The sequence below is a fragment of the Anomalospiza imberbis genome, chromosome 11 (assembly GCF_031753505.1).
Source record: "Anomalospiza imberbis isolate Cuckoo-Finch-1a 21T00152 chromosome 11, ASM3175350v1, whole genome shotgun sequence".
NCBI classification, from domain to species: Eukaryota; Metazoa; Chordata; class Aves; order Passeriformes; family Viduidae; genus Anomalospiza; species Anomalospiza imberbis.
In genome coordinates, this window is record NC_089691.1 from 18058988 (window position 1) to 18077928 (window position 18941).

Genomic DNA, 18941 nt, shown 5'->3' on the forward strand with positions numbered 1-18941 from the left:
TTTTTTTTTTTTTTTGTATTTAGCTTCAAAATTGACAACTTTTCTCTAAAACTCTTTTTTTCCCACCTAGAATATCTCAGCAATGGTTTTAACTAAGCATCACCATAGAGCACTAAACAAAATAAATAAATAAATTCCAGTTATGAGTCAACACTGTACAAACAGCAAATAAAAAGGATCTTCCCTGAAGACACCATGAATATATATGCAGAGAAACAATAGAAATAGTAAAGGTAATTTTGAAATTTAATCAGAAAATCAAAACAATGGAAAAATATTGGGAATGTAGAGCTCATTAGGGCAAGCAGAGTCTATTAACTGTTCAGCTGTCCAAGCACAGAGCAGAAAATCTCTTGTTTGCTTATCACTGAGTACAATGACCACTATGATCCCAGCTATAATCATATACACAGTTGAGAGTGACCTAAACCAAGGAAATCAAAACCAAAAAACACAAGGTCAGATCTTTCCACCACTGACTCTGGTGGAATTAACTGGCTGAATGCTCCCACTCACTCCAGCAAATCAGAAGTTAATAATTATGACCCTGAACAGCTTCCCACTGCTGATGGGATCTTTCCCATACACTAGAGGCCTTATGCACAATGACTTACATTGGTACTAGACAGCTTTTTTTTTTTTTTCACCTTTCAGTCTATATAAAAATTGGATGTGCATTGTTACTCCAATATTTACATAAAGCATGACAATGACTTCTGTCTCTGGGTCAGCAGCAGTTCATCTGCACCACTGCACTTCAGCCTGCTGCAATGTCAGAGGGAGCAGACTGGCTACAGCTTCACCTCTACCCTCTATTCTATTTATGAAGACTGATGACAAAAAATTCTAACAGGCAAATAAGAAAAAGAGCATGAAATGCATCTACAATAATAGGGAACAATTATGTGTCTCAAAATGTAACTACTTAGAAATTCAGTCTGTCAAGGAAGTGGACATTTAATTATTATAATCATTCTAAACAAGAACTAATTGAAACGGAAAATTCACTTTTATCTAGAATTTTGCTTATGAATTTTAAGTCTGTTACCTATTAGGATATAACCAAAGCAATGAAAATGCAAACAAAATTACTCCCCTTCCAGTAAGCCTTCCATATGCAGTACAAGCCTGCTCTCCTTTTTCTGAGGCATCTATATGAATATTTCTAGCTAATGGCTAAATTCTTTTCCATATCTAGATTCAAAGAGGCAAGGAATATGTATACTTTGCTATTCCCCTAGAGAATGGATTTATTTTAGGACAAGACAAACTATGCCTGCTTTCAAATTTTATCTCTTCCTCATGCTTTCCTGCCATCACTTATGAATGTAAAGGTTAAACTACCTAGAACTATCTAAGGAAAGAAATCTAATTGCACAGCTATAACCAAAGTTTGCCCTACAATAATTGCTACTAATTTTATAAGTTCCAACTTTTCACCTTCATACCACCTTGATAGGTACTAAATTACAGTTCAAAATACACTAAGACATAATTTACTAACACAGTCCCATCAATTCACTGGGATCAGCTTTGTATTTTTATGTTGTACTGTATGCAAGAAACACCTCAGACAAATCCATGGAATCATATAGGTTGAAAAGACCTTAGAGATCAACTGTCCCAGTTCTAATGTCAGCATTTTCTTTCTATGATCCCCTAAGTTACATTCATGACCTAAACTCGTTTAAAACATTTTTACATATCTTTGTGTCATTAGGAAAGTCTTTTCCTGGGTGCACCACGAGAAGCTCAGGTGTGTTCTTCCACAATTCTCAGCCAGGTCTCAGATCCTTGGGAATCCAAGGTGCATTTCAGAGCAAAATCTCCCTGTTTTTTCCTGTGAAATTATAATGTACCACTGAGCAGCAAAATCCAGGCTGAGGAACTGCAGCCACAGTTGAAAGGAGAAGTGCTGTCCTTTTTCCCAACTCCTTTGCAAGTTCGAAGGATGAAGTCAATAACAGCATGACAAAAAAGGGTCTCTGTGTAACAGCTAAGGAACAGTCCCACGTGCCAGAGTTCTGGGGGTGACCCTCAGGTTTAGCCTTTGCTACCGTGTTACCTAAAAAAGAAGAGGAAAGAGTTAATAATATAGAATTGACCAAAAAAAGGATGATATCAGGTGCATTGTTACTGCAAAAGAACTGTGCACACAAATAGACAATGAACTCACCCCCGGCACACCTTTAAACCACACAGAGAAGCAGAATCTCTATAGAAATGTTAATTACATGTTATTTGATAGCATGAGGGGGATTTGCAGATAAAGAAATGGCAGTTCACCATTAAATTTGCCTCCAACATCTCCTGGACATCTCCTCTTTTACTTTGCTTCATGTCATTCCCAACATCAATGCCTCCAGCACAAGTGTAGGATTTACATCCCAAAGGACCATTCATGCAAACTGCTGCCCATTCCCAGGGGTGCATCCTTTGGGAGGGAATCAGGGACCAGGCAGCACATGGGGGGAATAAATTGTTCTTGCAGCAGAAATCTCCCCCAGCCAGCAGAACTCCCCCAGGACCCCGGAGGGGCTGCAGGGATCTGTTCAAGCCTTGATGCACACACAGGGCACAAACCCAGCAGCTCTGGCTGCACAGTGAGGAGGGTCCTGCTGGATTTCCTGTCCTGGAAATGGATGAGAACAGGCAGCTGGAAGGAGGAAAGCTTTGTCAGCTCTGCTCTGCAGTGTCTACATGTGTCACAAAACTAAACAGACACTCAGCATAGAGAAGTTTCTATTTCCTTCCCTGAGGGAACTGATGGAAGATGCAAATTCCTCAGCTTTGCACATTTTAACTGTCCCACTCAGACACTAACTATTCATCTAAATACTGAGTAGTGTCAGCAGTCTCCTCTCTGCTTCAAATATTTTAGTTACACTATTTTTGCTTACTTTCATGGAATGAAAAGATAGAGAACTTAAAGTTGATTAAATGACATTTCCTCTTTCAGTGTATAATTGACCTGTGGAAGCCACTGTCCCACATAGCACTGATCCCAGGGTTTTAAAAAGCTTTAAATATTTATTACAAATTTCGATTGTAATGAGATCATCTCTGGTGCATAACACAGAAAAAAAAATAGTATGGAATGGAGCTCAACTATTGTGTTTTAGACATAAGGCAACTATTAAATTGGAAAAAATTCATGGATGCATACACTTTCTGTAATTGCCCCAAAGGGTTTTGCTGTGTCTGGTTTGAGCATCCCATTGCTGAGGCTCACAGTTGGCTGAACAGTCTGGGCTATGGGTCTGACAGTTCAAATAGCCCTCTTTGTGTAAAATTTTAATAACATACCTACGAAATATTTTGTTTATTGATCTGAGACAAATCTTTGGTTCATTTTCAAAATAAAAATATTTGTTACACCATACTTCCCTTTTCCCTGGGATGAAGGAACTTGTCTTTCCATTCTAGTTTCCTCACAGCTGTCCAGAGGAAGGAAGAGGCAGCTGCATGAATGAGGATCTGACAATTCAGACATCAGTGCCAACATAAAAGTCTTTGTTCTGCCCCACACCCCTCGAGTACCTGCCAAAGGCATCAAGGATAATTAACCCTCACTCAAAGGATAATTAACCTGCCTCACTCTTCTTCAATAAGGTCCTTTTGGTATAAACTGTCAGCTCTCTTCTGGTATGTCCAGAGATGAAGTTGCCTTGTACAATTTCTAGAACGCCTGTTCACCAGTCTCACCCTTCAGTGTGATGCTACAATGCTACTCCTTATCTACAAATGAGTAGTTAAAAATCAGCTCTGGGAAAAAACTGAGAGGCTGAGGGTAATCTTTATCTTGCAGTAACTGAGTCCCAGTTACCCACATTGATTCCAGAGTTTGCAGGCCAAATTTCAGGTGTAGTATCCACCACAGAAGATCAGCAGGACCCAGGCATGCTATAGACTACATCTTTGGCACTTGATAAATACCATTGGCCATAAAACCATAGAAAGGTTTGGGTTGAAAAGGTTCTTGAAGGTCTTCTAGTTCCAGCCCCTCTGCCATGAGCAGGGATGCATTTCCTCTGTGCCACTGCACAGTGTCTATAGATCAGCAGTACCACACCACAGCTGCCCAAAACATCCAATTTCCTCTCATCCATCCAGAAAATAGTGCAGTCTTCACTCCTCAGAGCAGCCTTCACTAAACATTTGCTGACAGTATTGCTTATTAACTCAGACTGTAACCTAATGAACAACATTCTTTCCCAGCTAGAAGAGGCTGTAAAGGGAAAAGCTGAGCATATGTCTCTCCTTGCCATTGCCTGCTAAAGACTCCTGGTTTATGATGTATTTAGACATGCAGTTTGCTGTGACTTGTTGAACTTCAATGCACTGAACTCATTTTAAATTGCCAAGCAGGCAGAGGACATATTTTCTCTCCATTAATCAAGAAATAAGATGACATAGCAAAGGTATGGTTTAAAAAAAATATCAGGCCAGCTACAGGGTGGCCTGTAATTAGAAATATTCTGAACCAGCCCGATTTCCAGTGGTGCTCAGTGCAGCACAGTGTCATCAGTGCAGGTTCCCAACAACTCCCAAGCCAGACTGGTAAGTGTAAAAGGCTGTCCAGCACAGGAATCTAAGTTTATGTGACAGTGGTAAAGATCTTGGATCCCTTTACTCAGTCTGCAAATTGAAGAAATGGTTCTGGAACATGATTATCCCTCTAGCACTGAGCACAATGAAACAGTTTCTTTGGCTCACTGCAGACAGAATCAGGACCATTATCAGTTTGACGGCAGGAGTGAAGGGGCAGTTCTGACCTAATATTTCCTCTCTGAGAGCAACTAATTAATCACAGCTCTCCAAAACTTTGAGAAGGCCAAGACTGGTGTTCACACCCCCCAGACACAATGCAGTAAGAGCAATCAGCAGACTGGCACCTTTAAATATAGGTGATCTCTGTACTTGCCTTTGTGGTTTTGACTTTATTTCCACTGCTGCAAGACCAACCTGAATAGTCTGGTAGCACTTTACAGTCCTCTCCATCCAAACAGGGGTTCATGTGACACCACCACTTCTGCAGGACAATGGAAGCTAGAAAAAAAAAAAAGAAGCAGGAAAGAGAAACAATAACTTTTTTATCACCCTTGTTTTGTTGCAGGGAGGTTGTCTGTGCCATGTTCAATTAGTTGATTTCAAAAGGTAAAAATCAACAATTACTGGTTTAATAGTGAATGACATGGAGTGTGTTTGAGGTAAAAAAGTGACTAAACACTTCACCAGCCCTCGAAAGGGTAAATGCTATATCCAAATGGTAAAGAGGCAGGTACCAGCAGAGGCTGACTCCAACATTTGAATTGACCTCTGGAAGTGCCTTTCCATCTCCACTGACTACAAAAATGACTTCTCTCCTTCATTTGCATGCTTCAGTCAAGTACTGCTGAAAGGGGGAATTAAGCTGAGGCTTCTTGTTTAATCCATATATGCATGTGGGAGACTGGACAGAGAAATGCCAGTTTCTTCCTTCACTGGGTGAGAAAATAGAATTGCACAGAGACGTAAACCCGAGAGGTATGTCAGCAAATACTGCAGGTAAGAATGGGGAAACCTCTGGCAAGCACTAGAATATTGACTAAAAACCCACTTGCAGTCACACTGCCACTTTTGCAATATGTTTTGGAAGGCTACAGTTGTACACCTTAACTGGGCAAATTTATTAATTTCCTACTCTTAAGCCAATTTCTATTAAGACCATGCCTATTATTTTTAGAAATGTAGTCATGACTTTATAAACCTGCTGTTAACAACAGCACAAACACCTGCATGCATTTCTCAGTTTTGCATTATTCATGGCACTCATCAAAACGCAGAAAATTATTATGAAATATATCAGTACACAATCCTACATAATCTATATTGGATTTCAAAATAAAATAAGGCTTAGGACGTTGATTCAGCTAGTCTGCATTATGCTACAATGTGCACAAACTTTTGAATCACATGCCTTAGAAGATAACACGTTCAGAAGATATGAACAAAAATAATGGAGTCTCCTTCTTGTAAAGCATTTTTTTCCTTTTAATTTCAAGACATATTTGTTCTTCTGCAACCTTTAAATTGGGGTGTCAAGCAGGCAAGCTGACACCAGGATATTGCTGAAAGATTCATTAAATTACTTTTGTTTTGCACTTTTACTGAAAAGTGTTATGAAAAAATACACTTCTGGAACACTGCTTTGGCTTTTATAAACTAATCTTTCTGTCTTATGACATTACAAAATAAATGCATGAACTTTCACCAGTCATCTGGGTCTTGCATTGATACTGACTGGACGTGGGCATCAGATCGTGGACAAAAGAGTGGGTGAAACCTGACTGTGCTTCCTGGGAGGTGAGAGATCATTTCTGGTAAGGCCAGTACAGGTGGAGTGAAAAACACCCAGAGAAAATGGCAGCACCCAACAGAGCTTGGGACACAGAGAAAAACACAAAACAAGGGAGTGTGGGATGGAAGGAGGCACTATGATCCTTCCTGGAGGAGTGGGAATGAGGAATGGCAAGCCACATTTGAGGTAGGAAAACCAGGTACCAACCACAGCAGTGATCAACAGCAGAGAGAATTGCTGCCCTAATCACCACTGCTGGATAAGATCTGTAGTTCAATGAAAATAAAAAACAGCTACAAGCCAAGTGCTTTATAAAATATATTTTTTTTTAATTTTTTCTTATGCTTCAGGTGTATCCTTCCATTTAAACTCAGGGCAAATTATAGGCAAATTAAACAAGCCTGCATTCAGGACAAAGGTGCTGGGAAAAGACCCTAAATGTCTGTATCAGTCTGTAGTAGGCAAATTGAAGACTCAAACAGTTTCTTGCTTTCACAGTGTAGGAGTCTACTGCAGGGTATGTACAGAGTGGGAGAAAACATCAAATCCTGAGGCTGAGGAAAGAGAGTTTCAGCTTCTGTGCTGCAGCAACTCACTGTAGTCCCAGATGCTTGCAAAAATAAGCAAAGCCTGCTAAAGCATTGCTCTAAGGAGTGAGAAGGAATCAAAGGCTTCCACTTGAAAAGTCAAAATCTTACATTCATAATATTTTGTTGCACTTAATTGCAACTATATTTGAATATAAAAACAGCTGTTAAATTCCTTCAGCAACTGTTGGCCGAATCAAATTTCTGCAGTATTTATATATTTCTGTATTAGAATGACAGTGTCATCTTTTCAGTCTTTAAGTGAGTTTAAAAGAATGCCTGTCTTGTATTATCTGTTATATGTAAAAGTATTTCTGCTATTTGATGTGTCACCTAAAAATGCAGAAGACACTTCTGACGTAACAAGAAAAGTCCCTAAGAAAATGCACTGTTAAACTTAACTGTATTACTCAATCACAAAGCATAAAAACAGTAGGCACCTACAATTTTTTTTTTAAATCTACTTTTTTTAAATATCTGTTTTGACAGCTTCATAATAGGTTTTAAAAAAATCAAAAAACAGATTCACATGTATTTAGAGTTTTATGTCTGACACTAAATATTTCTGAATATTAGATTAGAATTGGACTTCGAAGCTTTTTGTTTTACTTTTAAGTGAACCGGTTGCAATTTTATGTGCAAAAGAATAAAAACAGGATCTTGCTTATGAATTAATGAAATGAGGGATTTTGGTAACTTTAAGATTAAGAAAAGGTCTGTCTTGGAGTAGATTTACTAACTTAACAAGAGCAGCAATCTTTACAAAAAATAGGCACATTAAATGGTGAAATGTTGATCTAGAGAAAAGCTCCCCATGTCAGATGTCCCAGCACCACCTGCATGCCCAGTCTTAGGGTTGCATTTATTATCCAGTGAATTTTTAGCCAAGCTACTAAGTGTTAAGACATCTGGAAGAGTTAATATCATAAGCTTGAATTTTTGGCTCATGTTGTTTTCAAACTAGTTTCAGAGGACAATTTTTGTGTGGAAAAAATTAAGAAGTTTTATTGGCACAGGCATGAAATAGACCAGTACATATATTAAGAGGATTAATTACACCAAGATTTATGCACAGGCTCATTATCATCAACGCACAGAGATGTTTCCGAAATTAACAAAAGGAGGGATTACGCTTTTGGAGGCAGTGGGAAGTCAGACATCAAGGAGACTAAACCTTTCAAACAATCCTAAGGAGCCAGGAGTGAGCAGAGGCTCTCACCTTCCACGCAGGAGGGCTGAGCCCGCGTGGTCCCGGCCACCTGTCCCGGGAAGCAGGAGCACTTCACGGTCTGGGAGCGCTCCTCGATCCGGTTCTTGTTGCAGCACCGGTGCACGGCCACGACTTCACACGTCCCTTGCTTCACTTGGTGCTGGCCTAACAATTCCAGAGGTAAGGGATGGAGAGAAAAAACACATCAGTGCCTTAAGGAGCCAGCTTGTGCAGCCCTACAAGATACTGAATCTCCTCAGCGCCAGCTTAAATCCCAGGAATGCAGAGAAGTAAAGAGTCTTGTAGGATCTTGCCAATTCTTTTGCTTCTTTTCTGCCAAGGTCGGGCTTAAATCATGAAATGGTATTTCTTATTTGGACTCAGATGTTTATTAGTTCTTATCTGTGTCACAGTCTCACAAGCCATGAGTTCTACAGCCCTTCACTAACAAATTACAAAATGGAGCTCCATCTCTCTCTCCCCACAAGGCCTTTTAAGGATAAACAGTCCAATTAAGAAATGACACCTAAATTATTTTTACTTTTAACTCAATAACCAACAACCCGTGGCTTACAATGTGGACTTTTTATCCAATTACACAAAACCACCCAAACCCATGGAGAAAAAGGTGAAGAGGAAGGATCCTCCCCCCTAAAACCTCCATCTTGCTTTATATATATTACTATATTCTAAAACTTTAAACTCTACGTTTTCTACCATGTGATATTACACACTTCTATTCAAACCACACACCCACAATCCAAGTTCCATCGTTCCATTTTGGAAGCGTTCTCCACGGCCTCAGGTCAAATGCAGTGTTCTCTTGGGTGTCAGTGTCTGTCAGCACAGAAAGCCTAAAATTCTCAGCAACCAGGGTTCCAGCAGGATCTGGCTCATTCCCTGGGTTTATATACTATTCTTTCTTATGAAATTACTTTTTCTAAGTCAGTTTTCCAATCTATCTTCCCTCACCCTTACAAAGCCAGAGCTGGTTGGAGTAATCAATTAGATGATGAAGGCAAAAAGACAGAGCACACCCATCTTCCTTTGCCTTCCTGACATCCATCAGGTTTTATATTTAATTCTTTCCCTTCATAAATGGGCTCAGTGTGTACGATAATATTTAATACAAGAGAGACATCTTAAATGGTAGGGAAACTTTTTAACACATCAACATGTAAGCACTGCTTGCTATGTTTGTCATCACCGACAGGCTGAGAACAAGGTAGGCTGTAAAGCTGTCATATATAGTCAAATTTTATTCAAAAAGAAAAAAAAAAATAAACACACCCAAGCTGTATGGATTTCTTCAGTTCCCTCCCAGACCATTCTGAACAAACCTCTGATAAATATTGTGTCCTCCTGCTTTTCTCATGATCCACTGTCCCCTATTTCTCCAAGCTGACTTTTCCCCTCCTTTTCTCTTCCTTACTCTTGCCTTCATGTCTCACCTCACTGCTCCTTGCAGCTGATCATTTTCTTCTACTGCCAAACTTCCTCTCCATCCTGCCTAAACCTTCTCTCAGAAGCTCCACTTCACAAGCCCCTCAGCTCCTTGCACAAGTCATTTCCATGTCCTCACTTTCCTGAACAACCTTCAAGTGCTTCATCTTGCACTTGTCTTGTCTTATTTAGTGTAGAGCTCTTATCTGTGTTTGTAAAGCACCTTGTAAATTAACAGCACTACAGAGCAGGGTGAGTTATTTCACAAGAGAGAGAGACAGAGAGACAACACTGAGAATAACAAAAATAGTCACCATCAAAGCAGCACAAAGTATGAGAATAGAGACAGCACAGATCTTGGTGTAGGTGTGGCTGATATCAAAGGCACAGAGAATAAAGAAATGCAGGGGGAAGGGAGAGAACTCTCCACAAACAGACAATCCTCCAAGTGACAAACCTGAGAGTTACCTCCCTTCCTCCTCACTCCGTGTTTGCCCTGTTTGGAGGTTTTTGTGCGGATATTTTAGGTTGGTTTGGTTTTTTACAGTATCTTCTGCTAACTAACATTGGGCACACCTTTACAAATGAAATTTTCCTGAGGGATAAAGATCACTGTAATTTTTGTGCAGAAAATGTTATGACTTGACTAGGTGTGAAATCTTAACTTTCAAAAAGAGTTAGCAATGCAATTTAGGCTTCTATGGGGGTTCTTTTTAAAAAAAAAAAGTATTAAATACATACATATAACTTTTTTTAAAAGTTGGCTTGGCCATGTTCCTTGCTGTGTATGTTTTGGTTTCACAAGTATTTCAAGCACAGCTGAAATACTTGTGAAAACACTTGGTTGCCTAAATTTCGTTGCCAAATTTGTATTCATAACAACCTCAATGGACAAGAAACTATGCATATTCAATCTTTGAGTGGAAATGTGGTGTTCTACTTGAGCACTCTACTTTTTAAGAAATTATATATACACAGATTTTTGGGGTTTTTTTCCCTGAGGACAAAGCTACACAAGTCTTGAGCAAAATGTGCTACAGTAGAAAAATGCATGAGGTATTTTACAGCAAATTGGAAAAATGCTGAAGATAACATAAAAGTACCTTATAGAGCCACTGTAAATAAGTTTATTGGCAGACTCTGACTTTTCATGCAAGTACCTAATACTCATATAATAATAAACATGGAAAAAAATGAAAACAGCTACTAGTCAGAAGGACAACAGTTTCTCTGTAAGTCAATATGGAAAACAAACACACAAAAGAGAAAGCAAATTTGCCACTTCATCCCAAAATATTAGTCCTCAAAATACCTGACATGACAATGCTTGGAGAAAAGCACAAGTGGCACAAGTTCTGACAGAAAAGATTTTGTAAAATGAGATTGTTATTTAAGAGAGGTTGTTAACTTATTTATTAAATAAATTTAAAATTTATTTCATTATCTGTTTTTTAGTGCTATAGCCTGAATCAAAACTCTTTGGAGTAAACAGGAGAAAATTTCCCTTGGTTTCCTACAGTGCCCACTGTGGTGGTCCTGCATTCACTGGAATCAACAGCAAAGTTTCTATTCACTTCAGGAGAGCAAGGTCAGAGACTGCTTGGTCTCTTGAGAATGAGATTTTATAAAGGAAGCAATAAAAGCAAAAATTTTGCGCTGCCCAGGCCACATATTTGTGCTTGCCATGTATCTTATCTGAAAAACAAGGTGGCCAGGCCTTGCCCTTAAGCAAAGTCACTATTCACCAGACATCAGATGCTGAGATAAGAGAAGAAACCTTTTTTTCCAGAAGGTACATCATAAGGACAGACAAGATCCATCTCCAAGCCTCAATATGTAGCTGCAAGGATGTCTATTTTCCACCTCAAATCCTGCTTCCTTTAGGTGAACAGTCCTGTCAAGCCAATACCAAAGGAAATCAAACACACTAGCCCTGAGCATACAGCCCCAAAAACCTGGGGCTCTCTTTCAATTGTCTTGTTTGACTTTTAAAGCAGTGACAGTGGTGCCCTGAAGTGCCAGGAGTCAACAGACACAGTGCTGTTTGCAGAAGCTGAGATTAAGGTACCTCATGAAAGCAGCCCTTGGTTTAGGAGCTGCTTTACTGTCACATTCCTGTTTGGCAGCTCCACAAGCAGGTGAGGGAAGGTGTCCCCTCTTCATCTCCTGGCAGGAGTGGGATCCCAGGTTTGAAACCACCACTGCCACACAAAGGAAGGCAGCACTCCCCTCCCTCACCTCTAATGCACAGCTCTTATGGAGTACAGCAGTGGAGGCACTAAAAAGCCACAGACATCTGCATGCATCATTTGCATTAATTGGATTGCCCTTGTAATAGTCTTTCCCCTCCTACACGCTCACATCGATATTTCCTCCTGCTTGTTCACACACATCCTGACACTTTTTATGCTGTTGAGCACCATATGAATTTCTCCTTAATATTCAGACACATCTGTGAGCAGGTGCTGAACAAATGCTGAGGGTTAAAGTGGTGCCTTTCAGTGCTGTTTTGCCAGTGTTCAGAAATCTAGAGGATAAACACTCATTTGCAAAGTGGTTTTCACATTTCAGAAAACTCACAGAAAATCTTAACCAACCCTAACTCAATCTATTCCTCCCTAGATCGACTGAAACCTGTTGTATCTGCATTCAGGTGCCCAACAGCAGCAAAAAGAAAGACTATAAGAATTCTCTCCTACATGTTTGAATATTCATCTTGCACTAAATAAACCTTCATCTCAGGTTTAAAGTACACTTAACATGCAGCTGAGATTATACTGGCAGAAACACTCAAGAAATACTTTAAAATATTTTATAATTGATGGATTCTCTGGAAGACAAGTCATTATAAGAGCACGGAGTAAAGAGTTTTCAAAATGTGAAGATCACAGTAAATGAATTCTATGCTGGACACATCAAGTAAGCCATTTCAGGGAGAAATGCAGTGGGAGGGAGAAAAGCTGTGGAGAGCAAAGCCCATAAATTCATAGCTCATCACCTGTAAACCTATTCAGAACTGTGACTTCAGGGCTGTCGGTATTTGGGGTTGAAATTTGGTTACATCTTCCCTTTTAAATATGAAAACTCTCCAGAGGGAGAAACATTTTATCAGCAGCACCATCACAGAAAGGTCTCTGTCACAGAGCATCTTCTGCATACTGAAGGGAGAGCTTGGGCCAGCCAGGCATGGTGCAGGACAGGGGATGGGTGTTGAAAACCACACAGCTCTGTGTTTCCTCTCATCAGCGGTTTGGCATGTGTGCTGCTATCCATATCCTACCTTCTTTACAGCTTTTCTTCCCCAGAAACACCAGTGCTGTTTGGCTCACTAAGGACACTTTTGTCTCCCAGTACAGGGCACAGACACAATGGGACACGGCTCCCTGATGGAAGCAACATCCAGGATTCTCCCTGCTGTGAATTTTGCTGCCTTCCATAATGAGATACCTACAGATAACAGCAGCCCTCGGGTGCCCAGGTCTAGAATGCTTCTTAATAACCTCAAGAAGTGGCCATATGAAGGTTCTGTGACCATTTATTTGTCATCTGTAGGATTTTTATCCCAGAAGAATGTGCTGTGTAGAGCTGCAAGGCAGCACCCCAGGATATCAGAGAACACAGACATCTCTGAAGAACAAGTACAAACCACGAAGTTATTGGACTTGGACATTTACAAGCCAACACAAGTGTTGTGAGTACAGATGACTCAATAATCACTACTGAACTGTTAATTCTCAGTGGTATTCTTAATATTCTCAGTATTATTCTTAATACTTTTTTTTTCAACAAACATATTTGACAAGACCTTATTTTCATTTTCCTCATAGAAGTCAGAGGGCAGATACCAATTAATACTTCTAAAACTCTTTGAAATGCTCAAAAGAAAAGAGGGGAATACAATTATTGTTAATAAAATATCAAACATGGTAGTGATGCACTTCAAAACCACAGGGAACATATCAAAGAAAGAAGGAGGCTTTCAGAAGGTTGCTAACCAATTCTGTCCACATGCATTTCATCTCTGTGACTAATTCTGATCACTGCCAGGGAGTGCTGTCTCAATGCAATATACATGCAGGCAGCACGCCTCTACCAGAAATCCTGAACAAACACCTCTTTCTTCTAATTTCTTGGCTAAGAAACATAAGGAAAAGACAAATTTAAAGGGAGTTTTCATCTCTGTTTCATAATCTGCCACCTCTGATGAAGAGGAGCTACAACGTTGTGGAGAGCAGCGAATCTGGAGTAGGATGAGCCCAGCTCAGCACATTCCTCAGAAAGCCTCAAAACCATCAAGCTTGGTCTGCACAAAATCAACTGCATCATTTATTTAAAGGGTAAGAGGATGGATGTCAATACGAGGATGAACAGCTATGGAACTAAATATTGCAGACAACATTAAGAGAAACAAATGAGTTTAGAAGTCAGCACTGATGGTGTTTGGAAGAGGAAAGCATTTTAAGAAGCTTGGTGCCAGTTTATCATCTGCCTTCATCTCATGCTGGCTTTTGCTTACAAATACATGAGCATAGGAAGCACACACCAGAAGGCAAATATTGTTAGAAAAACACAAATATTAGAGGAAATAACACTTGCTATTTTTCATATTCTTTGCCAAACATACTTGCAAGAACCAATCCAGCTCACAGGGCAAGGTTTTTTGAGGGGTAAAAATGGAAAAGGGCTGATTCTTAAGATGACAACTCTTCTCAAGAAAAGAAGCTAAAAGTCACTTGGAAAGTAAAATTTACACACCACGTTAGAGGATGAGAATATCAGCAGAGCTTTTTCTTTACTACCATTCCATCAGTTATTGTATATTTTTCATAATTTCACATTCATGTCACAAGGTTTTATCTTAGAGGCTCTCCTCCTGCAAGGGTATACAATATAGATATATGTATGCACCCACACTTTCTCAGAAATTACTTCTGAATACACAAATCAGTCCAGTTCCACTTTTAAAGTTCAACCTTTTCACTTATGTGTCGTAAGGGAGTGCTCAGAGATAGTCCAGAACTGCCCCAAAAGCCCAGTTCAGTTGTTCTAGGAATAAACAGACAAGAAATGTTTTTCCATAATCACCTGCCTATGGTAGCAGGTAAAGTAAGATGGAGCACACACACACAAAAAAAAAACCAAACAAAAATAAAAACAAAAAAGGGAAAAAATAATCCTGTTTGCTAACCATTACTCTTACAATCCTCAAACACACTGCAGGATTGTGCTTCCTAGTGCTAACATCTGTAAGGAAAAAGCAAGCAAAGATACAGCCATTTTACAGATGTAAGAATAGAGGATGGAGCTTCCACAATGTGCAGGTTTCAAACCAAAGAGTTTTTCTCACAATTTATAAAGTTACAGATTTTGTTCTCATCAAGACATTTGTGCTTTTTCTCTTGTGGAAACCAGCAGTGTGGTATGTGCAAAATCACAATGAAGATTTTAACTGGGGAATCAGGGAAGCAGCCCTGAACCACTTTAACTTGTTTCAAGTGAGAAGTAACACATGGGGTAAAAAAACCAAACAACTCTCAAAACAAGCAACTAAGTAGAAGGAAACACCCGGGGTACAGTAGGTGTACCTCTCTAGCTGAAAACAGGTGAGTGACCTCAAACCCTGATAATGAGACCCAAAGAGTTAATGAAATCATAACCCTTCAGAGCAGGTGGAGGAAGCTGCTGACACAGCTGGAGAGAATCATGTAACACAGTGAATTCTGTGCTGAGTGTCAGAGGTCACATCCATATGGAGATTAAAGTCCCCTGGAATAAGTAGCACAGGTGACCTTAGATCAGACACAAGCACAGAGACTTCTCCAAGGAATGAAGCATTAAATCTGAGTGGTCAATAAATCAAAACAGCTGAGAAGGTGCTGGAACTTCAGGGGGGAGGAGGGGGGGAAATGCTGCAAATGGGAAGGTGGATGAAGGGTGACCTGGAAGCAAAAACAAATTAAAACATGAGTGTCTCTATCTGCCAGGGGGCTCTCTGAAGTCGATCAATGAGGACCGCTGCCTTTCAGCTGGGCACCAGTACTCATCTGCTTCAAGCACACACATCACTTGTACAGACAAAATCCAAGACTTAAAACCTCATAAGGCATCTCAGAGTAAAGCAGTGTAAATAATTTCCTACGGGCAGCTTCCTGCTGTGGGGCTATTTTAGGTGAGGCAGAGGAGAAAATGCAAAGGAAAGATTTGGTTTTCAATCATAACTTGTAGCAAATGAGCAACATTGTGCTCTCTAATGTAGAAGAATTTCCCAGGTGTCCCATTAACATTCACTCTTGCTATTACACACAGACCACTCTTTTTCTCTCATTTGTTCCTTCCTTCACAAATTTATCATGAGAGAAGGGAAAGAGAATAAAACCAGTTCCCTGGAGAGATTTCTGCTTGCCTGAAGAAAGCAGGTACACACACATCCATACAGGCCAGGCTTATGGTTACTCGCCACTTTGTAAGCAAAAATTTAATTCTCTGCCTCAAGTGAGAGCTGATTTCCTCTTACAAAAGGGTTGTTCTTGCCATAGGAAAGCAAAAGTTGCATATTTGGGACCACAAACTGAGAAAGGCAGTCCCATCCACATCAATAATGAAGCCATCCTGCCCAAGGTGTCACTAGCGCAGCCCTCGCAGGCACCAGGAGCTCTCTGCCATTTGCAGTTGCTCTCCACACCCAGTCTCAGGGCTGTGCTTGTTGACTCAGAGCAGCTAATTGCTGCTCATCTATGGCATGACAGAAGTTCATTTAACAGTATCATAATTTTTAAGAAATTAAAAAAAAAAGAACAAAAAACAAAAAACCAAAACCTTTTAAGTCTGTCTCATGCATGCAACAAAATATATTTTGAGGATTAAGCCTTGTGCCTTTCTAAGCATTCCTCCAGCACCTGAAATATCTAATGATCATTTCAGGCTTACTTTTGTAAAACAAACATTTATAATCTACTAAATACCAGAGGTATTTTTAACCCAGTTCAAGGTCGTTCATCAGAAAAAAATGGTATTTGTTTAGAGAATGTGAAACACTAATTGTCATCTAAGTCATTAGGCTCTGCAGATTAAGTAAATGGAAGCTGCCAGAAAACAAAGTAGATGTTTGGGGGAAAAGCAATCTCTTCATTTCAAGTGAAAATTGAATCTTTATTCCCATGTCCAAATAGGAATTGTAAAACTGGGGAGAGCAACCAAGGAAACATGTACTGTACTCAAAACAGCTCATACTTACAAGGCATAAAGATCTTCTGCTTTTCGGGGGTTTATTTTTATAATGCAAAGGTATTTTTCTCTCCTTAAATTACTTTGATGGGACTAGTTAGAGGTAGGCAAATAAATAATTATTCATTAATTAAACTTCATTTGGCAATCTGTTCCAGAAAGATCTAAACATAACTGTTATCATTAAATGGTGTGGTTTATGAAACACTTCTGGTTGTCCTGTTAGACATTCTTAATTTAAAAGATAGGCTGTGAATCCCTGCTTCCACTAATTGCTCTGTGTTTATTAAAATCATAAAGCAGCATTTGTTGCCAGTGGAAGAACTGCTTTCTGCAAAAACCAGAACCAGCAGATAAGACTGAATTTGAATGATAGATTTCACTGCAGAAGCGGGATGAAGTTTTCATGTGATAGGCAAATCGGGCAAATGGAGTTCTGAGGAATGTCACAAGCAATCAGACCAGTTAAAGCACTGGGCACCAGGCCACCAGCTCCTCAGCTGCTCTTTAATCCCTGTGTCTTGATCACCACTGATGAATTATTTTCAAAGTTTGTCTCATTTTATATCAGGTTTTATATAGCTGTAATGATTACCTTGGGTTTACCCGATGGAATAGACAGGGAAAGCATCACAGCAGTCCAAATATAAGATCCAGCTGCCAGTTAAGCAATAACAGGTCATAAAACTAAATTGAACAAATGCATTTTTAAGTCTGAGTGGCATGAGGACTTCCAAGCGGTTTCAGCATGTACAGACTCTATCCAACCTGGCTGAACAGTTAATTGATATTAAGTTGGTTTAACTGCTAGATCCAGAAGTGCAAAGCATAAGTGAGGTTTCCAGAATGTCAACAGATATTTTTTTAGTCAGCACTGTTGAAACATGGGGGGTTTTGTCGCACAAAAACAAAACCTCACTGCAGACTGCCCACCACTTCATGCTGCACTGTAACAGACACACAGTGAAATATAATCACAATGAAATAAAGTGAGAACCAACCTGGTAACTGCTTCCCATAGGCCCACATTTAAACTCCTGATCCTAATTTACACTGCTAATAACAGAATAATAATTTAAAGGTCAGGATTCAGAAGTTGTCAGGGTCTGTACATTTCCTATTTTATACTGACGACTCTCTGTCAAAGCATCACTGTTAATACTTCTTTTTCTTTTCAAGATTCTGCAGCTCTCTTGAGCCTCTCAACTTTCACTTTCTAATCTCCTTTACCTAAGAATAAAGGTGCAAGACTAAAATTTTAACATTCCAAATACAGGCCGTAACCCAAGAAAATCCCAGAAGGGTGCAGTTCAAAGAGGCAAAAATAAAGATCTCTGCTCAGTAACTGGGCATGCACAAGTGGGTGCTGCCACAACACACAAACTGTGCTGATCTCTCACCTAATTTCCTCCATGCCATTTATATTATTAACCCTATTATTTTATGCAGCAAAAAAGTTGATTTTGAAGTCAGTGTACAGCTAGTTCTACATAAATTTAGCTTTTTTCACTTGGCAACTAGCAACAATAAAGACATTTCACCCAGGCTTAAAATGTGAATTACTACAAAAAGGCTGCTCGAATCAGTAAAGACAGAGTGTTAACAGACCCTTCTCAGAAATGAACAAACTATCAGTTAAAGCATTATTTTTTTGTTCCACGCATCCCATTCCAAGCACCCAGGAATCCAGCTCTTATTCCATTCTTATTAAAATTGACAGTCCTTGACAACAATTAGGTAGATTTTCCATTTTAACTAAGCCATTCAGCTTAAAGTGAAAAGTTAAACATAACTTTATAATGGTATAGAAGCCACCATATCCTGTAATATGTACTACAGGAACAAACTGGAGAGTAGCATCAAAAGCCTCCCCAACTCCATGTCACAGCTTCAACAGAAAGAGATCTCAACTCTGGGTGAAAGTCCAAGAGTTTGATCCTTGAATCAAATCCAATCCTCACTGCCATCCCTCAAAGGACTAAGAGAACTCCTGATTCTTGCAGATTATTGCATTAGGAAGAGGGTTTTTGACCATGAGATGGAAATTTGCCCCCCAGTAACTGAGCACATTTCTTTTGTGATGCAGCAGATGCAATAATAGCATTTCCCTGTGCCTGTAGGAAACCAGACAGACACC

At 39.6% G+C, this 18941-nt stretch overlaps 1 protein-coding gene across 3 annotated transcripts in view; it reads right to left on the bottom strand.

The window, feature by feature from the left end:
• Positions 1 to 228: 228 nt before the first annotated feature.
• TAFA4 (TAFA chemokine like family member 4) overlaps positions 229 to 18941 on the bottom strand; it is a 71053-nt gene continuing 52340 nt past the window's right edge. For 2 of the 3 annotated variants that reach the window (XM_068202214.1, XM_068202215.1), the window contains 3 exons: positions 8147 to 8302; positions 4966 to 5049; positions 229 to 2065 (listed from right to left, as the gene is read on the bottom strand). In XM_068202214.1, the coding sequence (XP_068058315.1) occupies positions 1815 to 2065; positions 4966 to 5049; positions 8147 to 8302 (491 nt within the window). In that variant the 3' untranslated portion in view covers positions 229 to 1814. Of the gene's footprint in view, positions 2066 to 4882; positions 5050 to 8146; positions 8303 to 18941 lie in introns of those variants that run through there. The other variant, XM_068202217.1, reaches the window with a different exon arrangement.